Below are 17,044 nucleotides of genomic sequence, written 5' to 3'. Positions count from 1 at the left end.
CTTCTTCTCCTTCCCTCCTCTCACAAACTTCCATGTGTATGCCCAACATCAGATGGAAAGGCCTAGAGGAAGTTCTGAAAACAAGTACATTTTAGGTATTTGGGATACAAAAATGCTCCACCTATAACCTGCCCTTAGAATTTTACTGTTCTTCACGTACTTGGGGTCAGTTCTAAGCAGTGAGTTAAGCCAACCTGAAAACAGCCACCTGGCCATACAGAGGCCTAGAACCAATGGCTAAAAGGCCTTGCATCACTAGTCCGGGCTGTGCAGCTGTGCAACAGGTAGGCTGACAAATACCATATGACCTAGAGAAAGGGAATCTTCTGGGTTTTTTTTAATTGAAGCTAATTTCTAATTATCTTTCTGACATTAAGGGAAAGGTACTGGGTGCACATTTTAAATCTATGAATAATTCAAAAGAGTAATTTTAGCCATAATTTTCAACTCCTTCAGAAAAACTATCAAGAACCTTGACAAGAAGTGAAGGTAATTTGAGCTTTTCCTCCCTCTTTGCCCTGCTAATCCTCTAATCTAAAGGTCTCAAGGCAAGCAGGCAGGAAGGAGAATAGGACTGGTTAATTCACAAACTGAGTGAAGGCTTCCTAACAGAAAGCCCCATCTGCTCAAGTGGAATAATAATGTAATGCTGTTGATGAGGACATGTGGGTTTTGAATCTGAAACATGCCCCCAGACATACTATTGCTGGTCACAGTCATAGCACGGCGCCCGCCACCCCGAAGCTTGGTTCACATCTCCCTTCCACTACTCACAGCCTTCTCGGGCCAGGTAGAGGTTCCGGGTTCCAGTTGGCTTCTTCACCTTCTTTGTCTGGAGCTTTGCAGCCTCATCACGGGTCACTGCCAAGTCGACCCTGAGCTGCCGGCCATCCAGTTTAAGCCCACCACCCTGTAACAGATTGCAACCTTCTCTCTTAAAATTCATAATGAGTAGAGACTAAGCGCCTGACAAGGAATGCCAAGGAAAGGGAAAACAGCAAATCCCAATTATGCTACGGAGCCCAACCCATAGGATGTTTTGGCCCAGACAGCTACAAATGGACACTAAGCCTAATACCTAGTAGAGCTGTGCAAAAGGCCACGTGTATACTGAGGGCAGTTAGTAGTAATTTATTTTATGGGAGTTGAATAGGCCCAAAGTAAGCCCAAATAAGGAAAACCATATATAGCCAATTTTTAAAAATTCTAAAGAAAGCTAATGACATGGTAGTATTAATTCTACTTAAGAGAATATGAGATAATGGCAATACAGGATAACTTATCTCAAAACAATATATAGTTGGTTTTAGAATACACAGAAAAATCCATCACCCATACATTTTCTCTCATTTACTCCACTTTATAGATGACCTTAACCCTTCCTGTCCCAACCTTTCATGTTATCAGCCTATGATGGAGGCTGGCATATAGACAGTGCTTAATAAACATTAGACACATTATTATACCTGCTTCCTCACTTATAAAATGGGTATAATAATTGATCTTTTTTTTTTTTAAGTATACTCCATGCCCAGCGTGGGGCCCAACATGGGATTTGAGCTCACAATCCTGGAGATGGAGACCTGAGCTGAAGTTAAGAGTCAGACCCTTAACCGATTAAACCACCCAGGCACTCCAGTAGGTATAATAATTGTAATTACCTTACATACTCCTGTAGAACTGATGTAAGGATTAAATAAGGTAGTACAGGTAAAGCTGAGTGCCTAACACACACCAAGTGCTCAGTAAGTGTCAGCTTTATTACTATGATATTATTGACAGTACTAATAAATCTGGGTATAAAAAGCAGATGCTGGCCTTCGGAGCCACTATGCCCTAAGTTATGGGGTAAAAGCAATGTCCTCTTTACCTCAGTCTCTGGAAGAGCAGCTTCAAGGCATTTCTGAGCTGCTTCTTGAGTCATGAACTGGGCAAACGCACAACCTGCATGGAGAAACAAATTAAGTGAGATGCCAAACTCCCAAGGCCCACCAGGATGCGAAAGATGATGCTACAAATGGTGGCAGCCTGACACAGGGTGGAAGGGGACGCAGCCAGGTGCTAGGAGACAGGCATTGTGCCAGGCACTGAAGGTTCAAAGATAGCTAGGACACATGCTTACAATGAAATTTTATTATTACTTCATCTTTTCTAATGCTTCTTAGAACTTTAGTCTCACCATTGCTCTCCTTAGTAAGAAAAAGCCACAGGATATGGTAGAGAAATTCCACTTAAATCAGCATTATTTACTGGCTTGCTTTTTAGAGGACTAAAAAATGAGGCAGGAACCACTTAACCTGAAATTAATTACAGAATCTCACTGTCATCAAAGCCACCTGGGAGACATCAGACATGGGTAGACTGGCCTCTATCACATGAATACAGCAGTGAACCAGAAAGCCATAAGCTCAATTCTTGACTCATACCCTCAAATTTGCACAGGCTAACCTATCACTGGTTAAATGCAAAGTCAATCAACCCATCCTAATTTCTAATATTGATAAAAAGCAGTTTTTGTCAGCAAAGGAAAAAAGTTCACCTTACAGTAGGCTCCAAAAAAGAAATACAAGTTTCATAATATTTTACAAGTATTCCTTTATACAAATTTAAATATTCCCTCATATATGAAAAAAATATCATACTTCCTGGAGTTACTGGGGCATTGATTGATTTTTTGCCCTCTACAAGAATGAATGGCAGCAGACGGAGACAACACACGTGGCAGGCCAACCCAGGAGTCACCATCTAGGTGAGGTGTTTCCTGACTTCTCCAGGCAAGGCCAAGTGCCCCATCCACTGGGCCTCCAATCACATCTCTCTTTTACAGTGTTGGTCACGTGCCATCTTTTCAAACAGAAGAAATGCCTTAGGAGTAAGGGCTATGTTTCTAGGCTGTTAGCATCTACCATAGTGTCTGGCATTAAGAGATACTCAATAGGAAGAAACAAACAATACAGAAATAAAGAAAGGAAGGAAGATGGGAGAAATATGTTCTAACTGACAGATCAGCTTATTCATCCAATATGAAGAAAATGGGTACTTCTCTCTGAATGGTAAGAATTTTAACACTGGAAATCCCTAGGTCAGTACTGGGTTTAGTCTTAACACTTCCCTAAAAGTCTACAAATAATTTTTCGCTCTCCTACACAGCGAAATGGCATGCTGACATTGGATATTGGTAGGAGGTGGCCAAGGCTTTGTGAGTAGGCAAAAAAACTTAATAAGAGCTAGAAAAAGACAATTATTTTGGACACGTGGGTGGCTCAGTTGGTTAAGCCTCTGCCTCAGCTCCGGTCATGATCCCAGGATCCTGGGATCAAGTCCCACATCAGGCTCCTTGCTCAGCAGGGAAAGTGCTTCTCCCTCTGCATGCTGCTCCCCCTGCTTGTGCTCACTCTCTCTCTCTCTGACAAATAAATAAAGTCTTAAAAAAATAATAACAATGAAAACTATACTTACTAATATCATTAACTCTCAGCTAACATTAATAGATCGAAAGAGACTGAGCAAGTCAGCTATTGACTATACTTTGAAAATACCAACCCAACAGACTACTGCACTCAAAAAGAAACAAAAGATATCAAAGTAATGCAATATCCTACAGTACTACGAACATCCTATGCAATTCTAGTTTCCAATTCCAAAAACATACTGGAAATGGAGAAGGTCCAAGAGGTATAGCTGAGTATTAGAGCTAAAGACACATTAAGTGATTACTCTAGTTGAACCTACTCATTTTACAGATAAGAAACTGAAGCCTGCAGTGGTTAAAGACTTTGCCAAAATCACCCAGCTGGTCTATGGCTCAGCTACAATTAGATCCCTAATCTCCAGGAAGCAGTTCATCTTTCTTTCCATCATCCTGCCCTACTTATATCTTTTTGGTTAAGGGAAAACCAAAAATGATCAGGTCTCATCAATTTGGAAAGTAAGGTTTAGACCAGAGGTTCTTACCCCTTGAATAGATTCCAGAAAGCTCACAAACCCTCAGGAGTGGCATTTTTCTGGAGAGAGAGAGGGTTCATAGCTTTTGCTAGATTTCAAAGGAAGCAAGAGCCAGAATGAATTAAGAAGTCACTGCTTTAGGAGAATGACTGCAGTTGATGAAATCAAAGATTATGAATCTACTGAAAAGATGCTGCTCCCCTAACAACAGTACTCTAGAATGAACTGGGGCCGATCCTTGGAAGTTCAAAAGAAATAGCTTTAGGGAGAAAAATCTAAGGCAGCAGTCCTGCTATATACAGCTTTCCTTCTGACTGTTGCCATTGCAACAAAATTGCTGTTAGCTTCCATCTCTAACAAAAGCAACTGAAAAAGATCCCAGTAATTTCAAGCAATGTGGAATGATTAATACCCATGAGATGCTATCACATTTGAAATTCAAAGGAGAACAACAAATGGAATTCATTACCCTAAAGTAAATAAGCAAGGGCTTAAAAAGCTTAGACAAAATTGTGGCTGGCAGCACCATTAAAGATGCTGAGTTTGATATCTTGGAAGACAACCTCAGAATGTCCTTGGTGCTTCTACGGACCACAGAAACCTGGGCTGGATGGACTGTAGGCCCCTCACAATAGCACACATTATGCTCTGTTCATGGCAGCAGTCTCTACCTTTTTAGGGCCTGACAAGCTGACAACAAGTACCTTTAGAATGCTCTGTGTCTGGATGCAAGACAATACGGACATATTTAAGATCTCCAAATTGCTGGAGGAGCTCCCCGAGTTCTTCTTCCTCTGAGTCAAAAGACAGGTTTCTATGGAAGATAGTCAAGTCACAAGAAAGGTCAATTACTAAAGTGAGATCCTGTGTTCTAGTACAAGGTGAGTAAGACACCAAATTGAGTGGTACTCTTGCTCATGACCACCCTGTGGTTCAGGAATAGCACCAATACATAGGGGAGGTCCCCAGTGGCCCAACCTCTAATATGTGACTCTGCCCCTTGGCCATAATTGATTGGCCTTTCTATGTCAATCAGATTCTCTCCCTCAGGAATTTAAAACTTGAACAGACATACACAAAGGCCAGAAGTAGTTGATGCAGATTTATTTCAAAATAGCAGTAGCCCACCCAAAGAAAACTTCTGGGAAGCGGAAATCTTGAAAATGTCCCATATCTTGATCTGGGTGGTGGTTACATGGATATATATGCATGAAAAATTTCACTGTACAAATGTACACAGCTGTACATTTAGATTAATGCAATTTACAGAATACAGATTATGCCTTGAGAAGGAAAAAAAAAAAGGCAGTGAGTGTTCCCAGAGAAAAGACCCATAGCCTCCTACAGCTGGGGCCCAAAACATCCCAGGTTTTCATCTCCTTCTTCAGGTATGTTCTTCAACAGTTTTGATCCCGTGAATCACCCAATGTTCATCCAACAAACCCACTTTTCCATTTACGTGGCCAAAATTAGTTTCTCTTATTACAACCAAAAGATTCACAGCAGGCCAATGAGAAAAGTCAAATGTGTGCATATGTCTGTCTGTCTCTCTTGATTACCCATTTTCCTCTCTGTATTGCTGCGAAATTGAGGTTTCAGTTAAAACTTTACAAAGGTCAGAAAATCCTTCAAAATAATGATTCAAAAGCAAACACAGTAAAGTTTACTAGCTAAGTGCAAAATAAGAAAAGCACTTATTTCTCTTGATGGGATTAAAAAATGTTGGAAGATTTTCTAGCAAATTTCAATACATTGTAAAGATCTTTCATTTCCCCAGCTATGCACATCTTTCCAGGGTAAAAACAAAGAAACAAAAAACGGTCCCCAATAAATATTTATAATTTTTCTTCTCTATACTCAGTTAACAACCCCATAAACAATTCCATCTTACAAAGTAACTGAGACAAAACAGATGTTCTGGAATAAGACATACCCTAGCCATGTCACTTCTAATTTGTCTCATTGTGTATAGTTTTCTCTCCCCCATCCTTTACTTTCCTGTTTCTTTAAAAGATGTAGAAATAGTAAGGAATGGTACCCTTGGTAATAAGGTCACAGGCTCCTAAGTATGACACTTCCTCCTTCCCATTAGACAGCATCCTCTACAAATACAAAACTATTGATGTGGCTATTCCTAACAATACAGTAAGAACAACTATGAAGAGACAAGCTGTGAAGGAAGAGAATGGGCTAAAGCGCAGCTTGTAGAGGCTAAACTCGTCTTTGATGTGGGCATGTTTGCGGGTGTTCTCTGAGTAATCAGTAAGGTTAATATTTTGTGTCTTTTTGCTCATTTATTTCCTAACTTTCCTACAATAAGCATAAGTTACTTGGATAATAAAAACAACCTTAAAAGACTATATAGGAAGATAAAATACACATCTTTAAAACAAGACCCAAATAACCCTAGCACACTGGCACTTAAGAAAGGACAAGAAGGCACGCCTTAGGTAACCTTAAGATATCCTGACTCTGTGAAATGACCAATGTACCACAGTCAGTAGCACTAAAAGGGCAATGGCAACATGAAATAAAACCCATCTCCACCTGACTGCCTCCTTAAGTTTTCCTGGAAACAAATGGATGTCTTATTTTATTCTGGACAATACTTTAAAAGGTAAGTTAGGCAGAGAGAAAAAATTATCTGGGACAAGTGGCAGTGGCATCACCCCTTCCCAGTACTTCCCCTAAAACAAAAGCCAGAAGCAAGATGTTTCTAATAGTTGAAGAACTGATTTATTCCAAATGATGCTACCTCAATTACAAAAAAGGAAATGTAAATGCGGACAAAATCTGGAGACCCCTGCTCTTTATCTTGTGTGTGCAGTTCTGATTCTCCTATATTCTTACCGTTTGCTATGTTCCTATGGCCAGATGTATTAATGGTTTTAAAGGCATCTAATTTTCTGGCCTACCTAACAGAACTAGTACTGGGGTGGGGAAAGGTGGGGCACCTGGCTGGCTCAGTCACTGGAGCATGAGACTCTTGATCTCGGGGTTATGAGTTCAAGCCCTACTCTGGGTGGAGAGCTTACTTAAAAATAAAATCTTTACAGGGCGCCTGGGTGGCTCAGTGGGTTAAGCCGCTGCCTTCAGCTCAGGTCATGATTCCAGGGTCCTGGGATCGAGGTCCGCATCGGGCTCTCTGCTCAGCGGGGAGCCTGCTTCCCTTCCTCTCCCTCTGCCTGCCTCTCTGCCTGCCTCTCTGCCTACTTGTGATCTCTGTCTGTCAAATAAATAAATAAAATCTTTAAAAATAAATAAATAAATAAAATCTTTACAAAAATAGAGAGAGAGAGAAGAAAAGAAAGAAGGAGAAAAAAACCTGTGAGGGCAACACAAACAGCAGTTCCCAAGGTACAAAGGCATACCTGATAAAAACAGTTTTCCCTTCATTCACATCAGAGGGTAATTTCCTCTTCTTTTTCTTTGAGACTTGCACATCTAAAGTATAAAGAAAAACAGTGTTCTAAACAATAAACACTATATTCGACGTGTGTGTGCATGCACGTGTGTTTCTGCTTATAAAAGTATTACATAGATATGTAAGAAACTTTTAACACTGGTTGTCTCTGGGGAGGTACCCTAAGTGGCTGAGGACCTGGGTACAAGGAATACTCAGTGTTTTTAAAAATAGACATACAGAGGCGCGCCTGGGTGGCTCAGTCGGTTAAGCATCTGCCTTTGGCTCAGGTCATGATCTCAGGGTCCTGGGGCTGAGTCCCACATCGGGCTCTCTGCTCAGCAGGAAACCTGCTTCTCCCCTTCCCTCTGCCAGCGTCTCTGCCTACTTGTGCTCTCGCTCTTTCTCTGTCAACTAAACAAAAAATATCTTTAAAAAACAATAAAAAGAATAAAAATAGCATATATGCTTACATATACATAAAAAATTTCTCAAATAATGCAAAAGAAACAGCTGTGGTTACTCTGAGGGACTCTCGGGGGGGAGTGGTGAGGAACTTTCCTTTCTATATGACATTCTCCTGCACTATTCTTTTTAGTTTTCTGCCATTATCATGAATTGGCCCAATAATTTTTTCAAAGTAGAGAATGATAAGAGATGAACCATTATTGAATGGTCATAATCCCACCAGTACAGAAGCTTCTTTAATTCTAAGGTGTCTACCATTCTCTCCTCATGGAAAAAGCTTATTTCCTCAGATTTTTTGTATGGCCAAGCCAACATGCCAGACTTAACCTAAAGAACCAGTTATTGACCATTTCTCATTCTGTAATGACCTGCCGCCCTCAATAAAAAAGTTGAGCTCATGTTCAACATTCTTTATAAAGAGTGTTTGATGATTACAGTTTGCTTACAGTTTTACAAAATGCCCCAAGAGGTCCGTTAGCCCCATCTCAACTCGTCAGAGTTGTTTAAAATCCACTTGATGTTAGGATACACTATCCTGTTTATCCAGTTTTTCATTCATCTTGGATAAGCAAGAGAGAAGTACTGCCTTGGCATTAAGCCAGGTTTTAAATTCCCTGAGAATTGTAACCCTCAAATACTATTCAAATGTATTTAAAAGACAGAACAAAAACCTTGAGAAGGAAAATAAAGGTATCCTTTTCAGCACCGAAACATAAATCTGACGGAACACCTTAGGGTCTATTTAAAAAGAGGCATGCGCTGAACTGAAGCACATTTGCCAGTAACTGGTTTTAAATGCAAAGGCAAACCTTTGTCCTCTTGCTCTTCACTGCTGGTATCACTCTGAGCCAGTTCCTCTCCACCACCGATACTCTCTCTTTCCCCCAGGTCACTGTCGTCATCAGAAAGCTCCTCCTCACTGCTCTCGGCAGGCGTGGCCCTCCGGATTGTTCTGCAATGGCACAGTTCAGCACTGAGGATCTGGGCTACTGCAGGGGTCTGTCCGCTGTCACTACTCACGTCAGCTCTGCCATGATGGGGACCGGGAAGACATCACTATCCCTCACAGAGACAAGCCTTCGTCTGCCTCTGTTGTCTCGGAACAAGCTGAGCTGCTTACCTCTTTTGAATTTGTGCAGGCTTGGTCACCCTTGTCTCTTTGTTCTCCTCCCTTTCCCCCTCCTCATCTTCTTCCTCTTCTGTGTCATCCTCTTCTCCCTCTTCCTCTTCCATATCCTTTTCTTCCCTGCCATTCTCTTTACCTAATTCCTGATGTTTAGGCTCAGGCCTCTTCTCCTCACCTACACACAGAGGTAAAGAAAGTTAGGTATTCATTTAGAATCCAAGATTAAGGGGCGCCTGGGTGGCTCAGTGGGTTAATCATCTGCCTTTGGCTCAGGTCATGATCCCAGGGTCCTGGGATCGAGCCCCGCATCGGGCTCCCTGCTCTGCAGGGAGCCTGCTTCTCCCTCTCCAACTCCCTCTGCTGTGTTCCCTCTCTCGCTGTGTCTCTGTCAAATAAATAAATAAAATCTTTAAAAAAATAAAAAAGAATCCAAGATTAACTTAACAACCCAAGTTCCCAGTTCCTTGGCACTAGGACTAGGACTTTAACTATTTTTCTCAGTATTTTTCACTATATATAAGAGAAAGTATGAGAGAAAAAAACAAAAACAACAACAAAAACCCCTCATCACTGAGACTCCCTGGAAGCCTGTCCCATTCATCAGAAGGTTGGTTAATCAGGCTCTGAATGAGAGAAGTAGCAACTGAGCCTCTGCAAACAGCCTGTCATTGTGCACCACAGCCGGCACGATGCTCACCCAGGGGACCAGCCATGAACTGTTATCTTGGTGAGTTCTGTTCTTGGAGCTCCTGGTGGCTTAAAAGCCACCTGCTTTCTAAAAAACCCTCAAGTTTTAAGTTTCTCTATTCTTAATATTCCATCATTTTATGAGAAGTTGGGAAAGGAGAGCCAGCAGAGGGGACAATGAACTCAGGTCCCACTCCTCATTCACATTCATACCCAGGATTGGGCTTAGACTCAAAAGACCCTATGTTTTGAGACCAGATCACCAGATGGTACAATATGAATCGACAAACAGCCCTGGGCTCACTTCTGAGCCCACAGGAACTCGGAGCTTCTTTTAATTCTCAGTCTCATTCTTTCCATTAGTTTTGTGGTTTTGGTACCTTTGACCCAGTATTCTTACTGACAAGCAGGTTCCCTAATAATTTTACCATAGGTAGAGCTGTTTCCATACCTACCTCAGGACATATTACCCCTCCTACCCAATACAACCACATCTTACCTGGGGCAGAGGCAGACTGTGTATTTTTATATTTATCCTTTGCCACAGCCCAATCCACAGCCACCGTCCGCCCTGGCAAACAGAAAAGCAGCATCAGAAAGTCTCTTCCTCTTTTTAATGTCACTTGTAAATGACTTCCTATTCATCGAAGACGGTGATAGAACCAAAACAGACAAAGAAACTGCTAATTCAGAGAATGCTGGTCCTGAAATAAAGCTCAGAGTTGCCTACCCTTGTTAACCCTTAAACTTTTTTTATCAATTTAAACAGTTATTTTGCCTTTCTACCACAGCCTGGGATAAGAGAGTAAAAAAGTTAAGAAAGAAAGAATGGGAACAGTGTTTCCAGTTAGACAAGTTTCTAGTTAGACTAAGCAACAGCCAAAACAAGTGGTCTGGAATAATTTGCACTCTGCACAGAAGTTACAAAGTCTCCAAGCCAAGGCCTTCTTTAGTATCTAGTAAAGGAGCACAGCCAGTTCAACAGCCCACTGATGCTGAAGGGTGCTGAAGAGGGACCACCACCAAGACAGAGAAACCTGCAAAACCTGCATCTATCAGTGATTATTTCAGGAACATTTTTTCACTAAGGATTTAAATGCATACTCATCACCCAAATAAAGAAAAGCAAACAAATGTATGTGTTCTTTCAAGTTTAACCCTAAGATCAAGCACTAGGAATATTTCACCACACAGTTTCTGTACTAGCAGTAAGACTCTCAATAATTCAAACACCTTTTGAAAATGTAGAAAGTGGGTTACTGTGTTAATTCACAAAACAGCAGAAATATCTGGGTGAATGGTATGGGTACAGAAAACTTACCTTTTATCTCTTTCATGTTCATGCTTTTGAGAGCTTTTCCTGCTTCTAGAAGGTTTTTGAACTGGACAAAAGCAAAACCACGCATCTTTCCATCTGTGTGCAAATGTACAAAGAAGTTAGAGACAGCAGGTGGGGAGCCAACAAACACCAAGGACATAACAGCAACCTGGGCTGGCAAGATGACCCAAATACTGCCAACAAGTCAGCTCCTTGCCCAGAGCAATAGCTTTTGTCCTCCTGCTGAGTATACCCTGACTCAAGCTTGAGGAGAAATGCATTTTCTCAAACTATTGCTTGTCTTTTAAAATTTGTTCCAATCTAACTAAAAATGCCATTGGGGGAATAAGCATTATTTTTGAGTTTTTGCTATGTGTCAAGCACTGTGCCTCATACTTTATATATGTCATGTGATCTGGGGCTCACAAGGAGTATGACATGACCCCTGTATTTCTATTTTGTTTAAAAGATTTTATTTATTTGAGAGAGAGAAAGAACACATGCGCGGTGGTGGGGAGGGGCAAAGGGAGAGGGACAGACTCCATGCTCAGTGTGAGCCCCACTTGGGGCTCTATCCCACAACCTTAAGATCGTGACCTGAGCTGAAATCCAGAGTTGAACACTCAACAGGCTGAACCACCCTGATCCCCCTGTATTTCTATTTCAAATATCAGTTAGTTCAAGGGTGAAATGGAAAAACACCATTATGTTAAATAATCTTAACCTAATCCACAGCAAATGAAAGTTTGCTGTACCTGGCTTCCGGGGGATGTTTACTTCCAGGACAGCTCCATACTGAGCAAATACTGTCTTCAAGTCATCTTCTGAACACTGATGCCACAAGTGAAAAGATATTATCACAAAAAATAAACATCAAACATCAAACATTAAATTAGCTAATTACAAAGAACTTGAATACTTTCACTCCTTTTTTACTTTTGAGACTAGGACATCAAACATTTCTAAACACAAAACACCTTGCTTTGGATCTAACAAAGAAGATAGATATCAAAGAGCTCTTCCCCTCCTCCCTGTCCCAAAAGGAAGTCTCCTTTACACTTACAATCCTTAATTGTTTATACAGGCCCATTTTCTGTATCCAACAAGGCTAAGATTCATGCCCAGAAGGAATTAGGTCCAATTATACCATCCCGGTGAGGAGCTCCACCAATCAGTACCAACAGCCTACAGAACGGGTAGTGTCAGTGCTCTCCATTACTCACCTTAAAGCTCAGGTTCCGAATAATTAATCTGGCTTTCTTATCTGCTAGTTTGGGTTTTTTAGGTTTCAGCTCCTTCTTTGGGGGTTCTGAATTTTCTAAAAAATTAGAGGCAACAAAATAAGTCTGTGATCCAGTCTCATCCCTGATCACAGGAAAGAAGCTACTAGCAAAAAAAGGCATTTCCCAAGGGTTAAGTATGACAACACCCAGGAGCACCAGATTTCCAAAGTTAGAATTAAATAAAAGACAAAAATGGGTAATAAAACACATTAGATGATTTTGGACATCAAAAGGAAATTAAAGGAAGTTTTAAATTTAGAGGCTATCCCCCATCTCCCCTCTCCATCCTCCCCTTCCTCCCACCTGAGGGAAAATTCTCTTCAGTTACTAGAAACTCACCATTTTCCCCCTTTTCCTTGGACTTGTTCCTCTGTTTTTTCTTGGCAATAGTCACATTGATCTTACAGCCTTCAAAGGTAGTGATCTCCTTGAGGGCCCTCTGAACATCTTCCAGCATAGAAAAAGTGACATAGCCAAAGCCTCGACATGCCTTACTCCCTGAACAGTGAAGGGGGAGGGAGAGCACGGTTAGTCAAGAGCTCTAAAACACTAAATTCTCTCTTTAAAACCCAGTAAATTCTCAAAGTCCTAACCAGCATATATACTGCCAGACCATCCTATTATCAGTTTGCCAAAATCCTCAGAAGAATAGAAACAAAGTTGGCATCAGTGGCCCCTTCTCCACTTTGTTCAGAAATCGTTAGGCTTCCTCTTCTAATCTGTTGTCTTCAGTGTTAGCTTGTCTTCTTCCTCCTTTCTTTTTTTTTTTTTAAGATTTTATTTATTTATTTGACAGAGATCACAAGCAGGCAGAGAGAGAGAGAGAGGAGGAAGCAGGCTCCCCGCCGAGCAGAGAACTGGATGCGGGGCTCGATCCCAGGACCCCGGTACCACGACCCGAGCTGAAGGCAGAGGCCTTAAACCACCGAGCCACCCACGCGCCCCCTTCCTCCTTTCTTGATAATCTTGAGAATACGGAAGATCCATGATACCCATTATAGCCCCAAAGAAGAACTCATATCAAACAGAATGGGAACATCACCAAAGAAGGTGGGAAAGGTAAGTATAGTAGCTTTGAGAACTGCAAGGCAATAATGCAGCAGATCAGAAATGAATGCCTGAGGCCCTGACAAAAGAACCTCAATAAACAATAAACATTGCTTCGGGAGCCTGCAGATACTATTACCATTATTACCAAGTCTTAGCAATCAATATCAAACTTAACCTGTCCAAAGTAGCTGTAAATCTCTTATCTCACTTTCATCTTCAGAAGACACTAAGGTAGGTAAAGTGAATATTACCATCCCTTTTTCCAGGTGAATAATTTGAGATGGAGGAAAGTAAGTGAACTGGTTGGTGCACCAGGGTGTTAGTAGCTGAATTAGTTCCTCATTACTGGCCCCATGTTCCTTCCATGGGACTCCACCAATATAAAGGCCACAGAGAAGAATATTGGGACCAAGCATGAATAGTTGCAAATAAAAATTCACCTTTGCCCTTTTTGGTATGCTTTTTTTGATTTAACATTTTTGTGTAGTAAAATTTTTAAGCCATCTACTGCATCGAAAAGGAAAAGACCAGGTAGTCTGCCTACGACCCAAAGAAGAAACACAGCTCACATGCTCTGCTTCTTTTTCAACTATACTCGGACCGACTTCAGGGTACAAGCCCTCAAAAACAGGATGATGACCCACATAAAGGGTTAAAGCTGACACTATGCACTAGGAAGGCATATTGTGTTCTGGAGATCAAGGTTTTTCTCCTGGCACTCCTCACAAAAGCCTGCCCACTCACTGTCAGAAATCAGAACAAGAAAAATCAGGGCCCTTCCTGATCAGTACACTGAAATGTGAAGGAGTTCAGCACCAAAATAAAAGCATGTCTCACAACAAATGCCATTCACTGTTCGCACAAAGCACTCTCACTCTACTTGAATCCTCACAACACCTTGTGAAATTGTTCCCATCTTCAAGAGGTTAAGTGACGTGCCCAAGTCATCACTACTAAGACCTCATCCCACACACACCCCCTCCTTCCCATCCCAGTAAGTATAACACTCCGTGCAACACACCCTGACTATCTGGAGAGAAGAGCATATAGTCTTTTAAAAAGGGAATAGAGTTGTTTTGTTTTTTTTGTTTGTTTGTTTGTTTTTATATTTAGACCACATACATAAGACAAAAGGTAAGATTACACTTCAGTTATAGAGGACCCTAAAGAGAATTGCCATTCCATGCCTGTTCTTCCCTGGAACAGAACCACCAAGCATGGGACAGTAGTGTCTCTCAAAGTGTTCTGACAACCCACAGTAATGAATGTAACATATATATTCTTTATATAAAACCAAAGGGGTGCCTGGTTGCCTCAGTCAGTAGAGAATGTGATTCTTTTTTTTTTAAGCTTTTATTTATTTATTTGAAAGAGAGACAGAGATCACAAGTAGGCAGAGCAGCAGGCAGAGAGAGAGGGGGAAGTAGGCTCCCCACTGAGCAGAGAGCCCAATATGGGGCTCCATCCCAGGACCCTGATATCATGACCTGAGCCGAAGGCAGAAGTTTAACCCACTAAGCCACACAGGAGCCCCCAAGAATGCGATTCTTGATCTTGGGGTTGTAAGTTTCAGCCCCACATTGGGTGTACAGATTATTTAAAAACAAAATCCTTAGGGACACCTGGACGGCTCAGTTGGTTAAGCATATGCCTTCAGCTCAGGTCATGATCCTGGGGTTCTGGGATCAGTCCCTCAAGGGGCTCCTTGCTCAGCAGGAAACCTGCTCTCTCTCTCTCTCTGACAAATAAATAAAATCTTTAAAAATAAATAAACAAATAAGAATCAAATAAAATCTTTTTTTAAAATATTTTATTTATTTTTTTTGACAGAGAGAGAGATCATAAGCGGGCAGAGAGGCAGGCGGAGAGGAGGAGGCAGGCTCCCTGCTGAGCAGAGAGCCGGATGCGATTCGGGGCTTGATCCCAGGACCTGAGATCATAACCTGAGCCGAAGGCAGAGGCTTTAACCCACTGAGCCACCCAGGCGCCCCTCAAATAAAATCTCTTAAAAATTATAAATATGGGGTGCCTGAGTGGCTCAGTCGTTACCCGTCTGTCAGGTCATGATCCATGTCTTGGGATGGAGCCCCCTGTCGGGCTCCCTGCTGAGAGGGAAGCCTGCTTCTCTCTCTCCCACTAGCCCTGCCTGTGTTCCCTCTCTCATTCTCTCTCTCTGTCAAATAAATAAATAAATAAATAATCTTTTTTGAAAATTACAAATATTAATCCTTTACCATGTAGACATATACTTTATCTTTGAGAAAATTCTTGTCATGACCCACACAAAACCCACTAACAGTAATGATCTGCAGTTAAAGAAACACGGCTGTAGAGCACTCCCATTCTCTCACGCGCCCATATCTATACCTAAAATGACAAAGAACCAGGCTCGTGTCATGGCCTGTATGGCAACCAGAGCCATGGGGACAATCCCAACTCTAGCCTCTGTCATTAACAAAATAGGAGCTAGCAACGGAGGGATTATTAGCAAACAGTTAGCGTGTCTGCTCGCACACTGAGATACCATGCGGGGAAACAGGGGTCCACAAGATGCCAGTTCCCTTCAGTTGTTCTGCTGAAAAGCAAAGAAGTGGCCGCCTACAGAGACAGCCTGATGACTTAGAAGTGAGCTAAATAAAACATCAGGTGCCTGTCTCGAGTGTCCCTTGAAGTCTAGGTAAGAGGAAGGAATGCTTCTCTACAATTAAAATCCTTACAATCCTTCCTCATTGCAATATATGCCAACCCTTTCTCACAGTGATGCAATGAGCATCACACAGAGTATGAGGCATACAGCAGGATTACACTTTTGGCTTAAGCCAAAAGCCTTGGGAATAGGACTTGACTCCTCTTTTTCTCATACCCTGCATCTGATCCATCAGCAAATCGGTTCTACCTTCAAAAATATCCATATTCCAATCACTTGCTACCACCTCCACTGTACCATCCTGGTCCAACACCGTAATTTCTCACCTGGATTATTGCAAAAGCCCACTCTTTGGTCTCCCTGCTTCTGTCCTATTCTCCAACGGCAGCCTCAGAGAATCTTTAAGCCAGATCATACTTACTGCTCCCTATTCAGTTTCTCATCTCACAGTAAAAGCCAAAGTCCTTGCAATGGCCCGTAGGTCCTCCACGATCTGGTCCCTTAGAATCTCATCTCCTAAGTCTCTTACCTTCACTCACTTACTCTGGTCACCCTGCTCTCCCTGCCATTCCTTCCATACACCAGTAGTCCTCTTCAGTATTCCTGAGCTTGCTGTTTCCTCTGCTTAGCCTCCTCCTCCTCCTGAAGAGACACATGTTCCCTCCCTCACCTCCATGAGGCCTTCCCCGGCTTCTCCATCCATAGGTAACTGCCATTCCTCACTCCTCTACAACCCCCTCCCCCACACTCACTTACAGAGACTCCTTATCCTTCTTACTGACTTATTTTCCGCCTTAGTATTTACCCCCATTACCACTCTATATTTTGCTTGTTTAATTGGATGTCTTCCCCATCTTGCAGACTTAAGAGCAAGTCTTTTGGCTTGGTTTGGGTGCGCTGCTGCATCCTCAGGACCTACAACAGTGCCTACTACACAGCAGGCCTTCAAAAAATATCTCAATGAATGAATGAGTAAATGAGTAACATACTGGTTAGGAGCTCCGGGTTGGGTGACCAAATTCTGGATCCACTACATACAAGCTGTACGAACTTCAACTGAATTTATCAAATTTTCCCCAAGCCCCAGATTCCTGTCTGTAAAATGGGGTTCAGACTC

At 41.9% G+C, this 17,044-nt stretch overlaps 1 protein-coding gene across 1 annotated transcript in view; it reads right to left on the bottom strand.

Moving 5' to 3' along the window:
* The window catches only part of RBM28 (RNA binding motif protein 28), a 30,020-nt gene that overhangs the window by 12,363 nt on the left and 613 nt on the right, over window positions 1-17,044 (bottom strand). Inside the window, exons 2-12 of the mRNA XM_032869866.1 lie at window positions 12,570-12,728; window positions 12,171-12,265; window positions 11,703-11,778; window positions 10,951-11,043; window positions 10,129-10,200; window positions 8,937-9,117; window positions 8,626-8,768; window positions 7,317-7,389; window positions 4,650-4,759; window positions 1,871-1,944; window positions 775-910 (exon numbers count right to left, since the gene is read on the bottom strand). Of these exons, the coding sequence (XP_032725757.1) occupies window positions 775-910; window positions 1,871-1,944; window positions 4,650-4,759; window positions 7,317-7,389; window positions 8,626-8,768; window positions 8,937-9,117; window positions 10,129-10,200; window positions 10,951-11,043; window positions 11,703-11,778; window positions 12,171-12,265; window positions 12,570-12,728 (1,212 nt within the window). The remainder of the gene's footprint in view (window positions 1-774; window positions 911-1,870; window positions 1,945-4,649; window positions 4,760-7,316; window positions 7,390-8,625; window positions 8,769-8,936; window positions 9,118-10,128; window positions 10,201-10,950; window positions 11,044-11,702; window positions 11,779-12,170; window positions 12,266-12,569; window positions 12,729-17,044) is intronic.

This window comes from Lontra canadensis, unplaced genomic scaffold, assembly GCF_010015895.1.
Source record: "Lontra canadensis isolate GAN:19392208 unplaced genomic scaffold, GSC_riverotter_1.0 scaffold2, whole genome shotgun sequence".
NCBI lineage: Eukaryota > Metazoa > Chordata > Mammalia > Carnivora > Mustelidae > Lontra > Lontra canadensis.
Note: the sequence above shows the minus strand (reverse complement) of the source record. Positions and strands in the feature narration are given on the sequence as shown.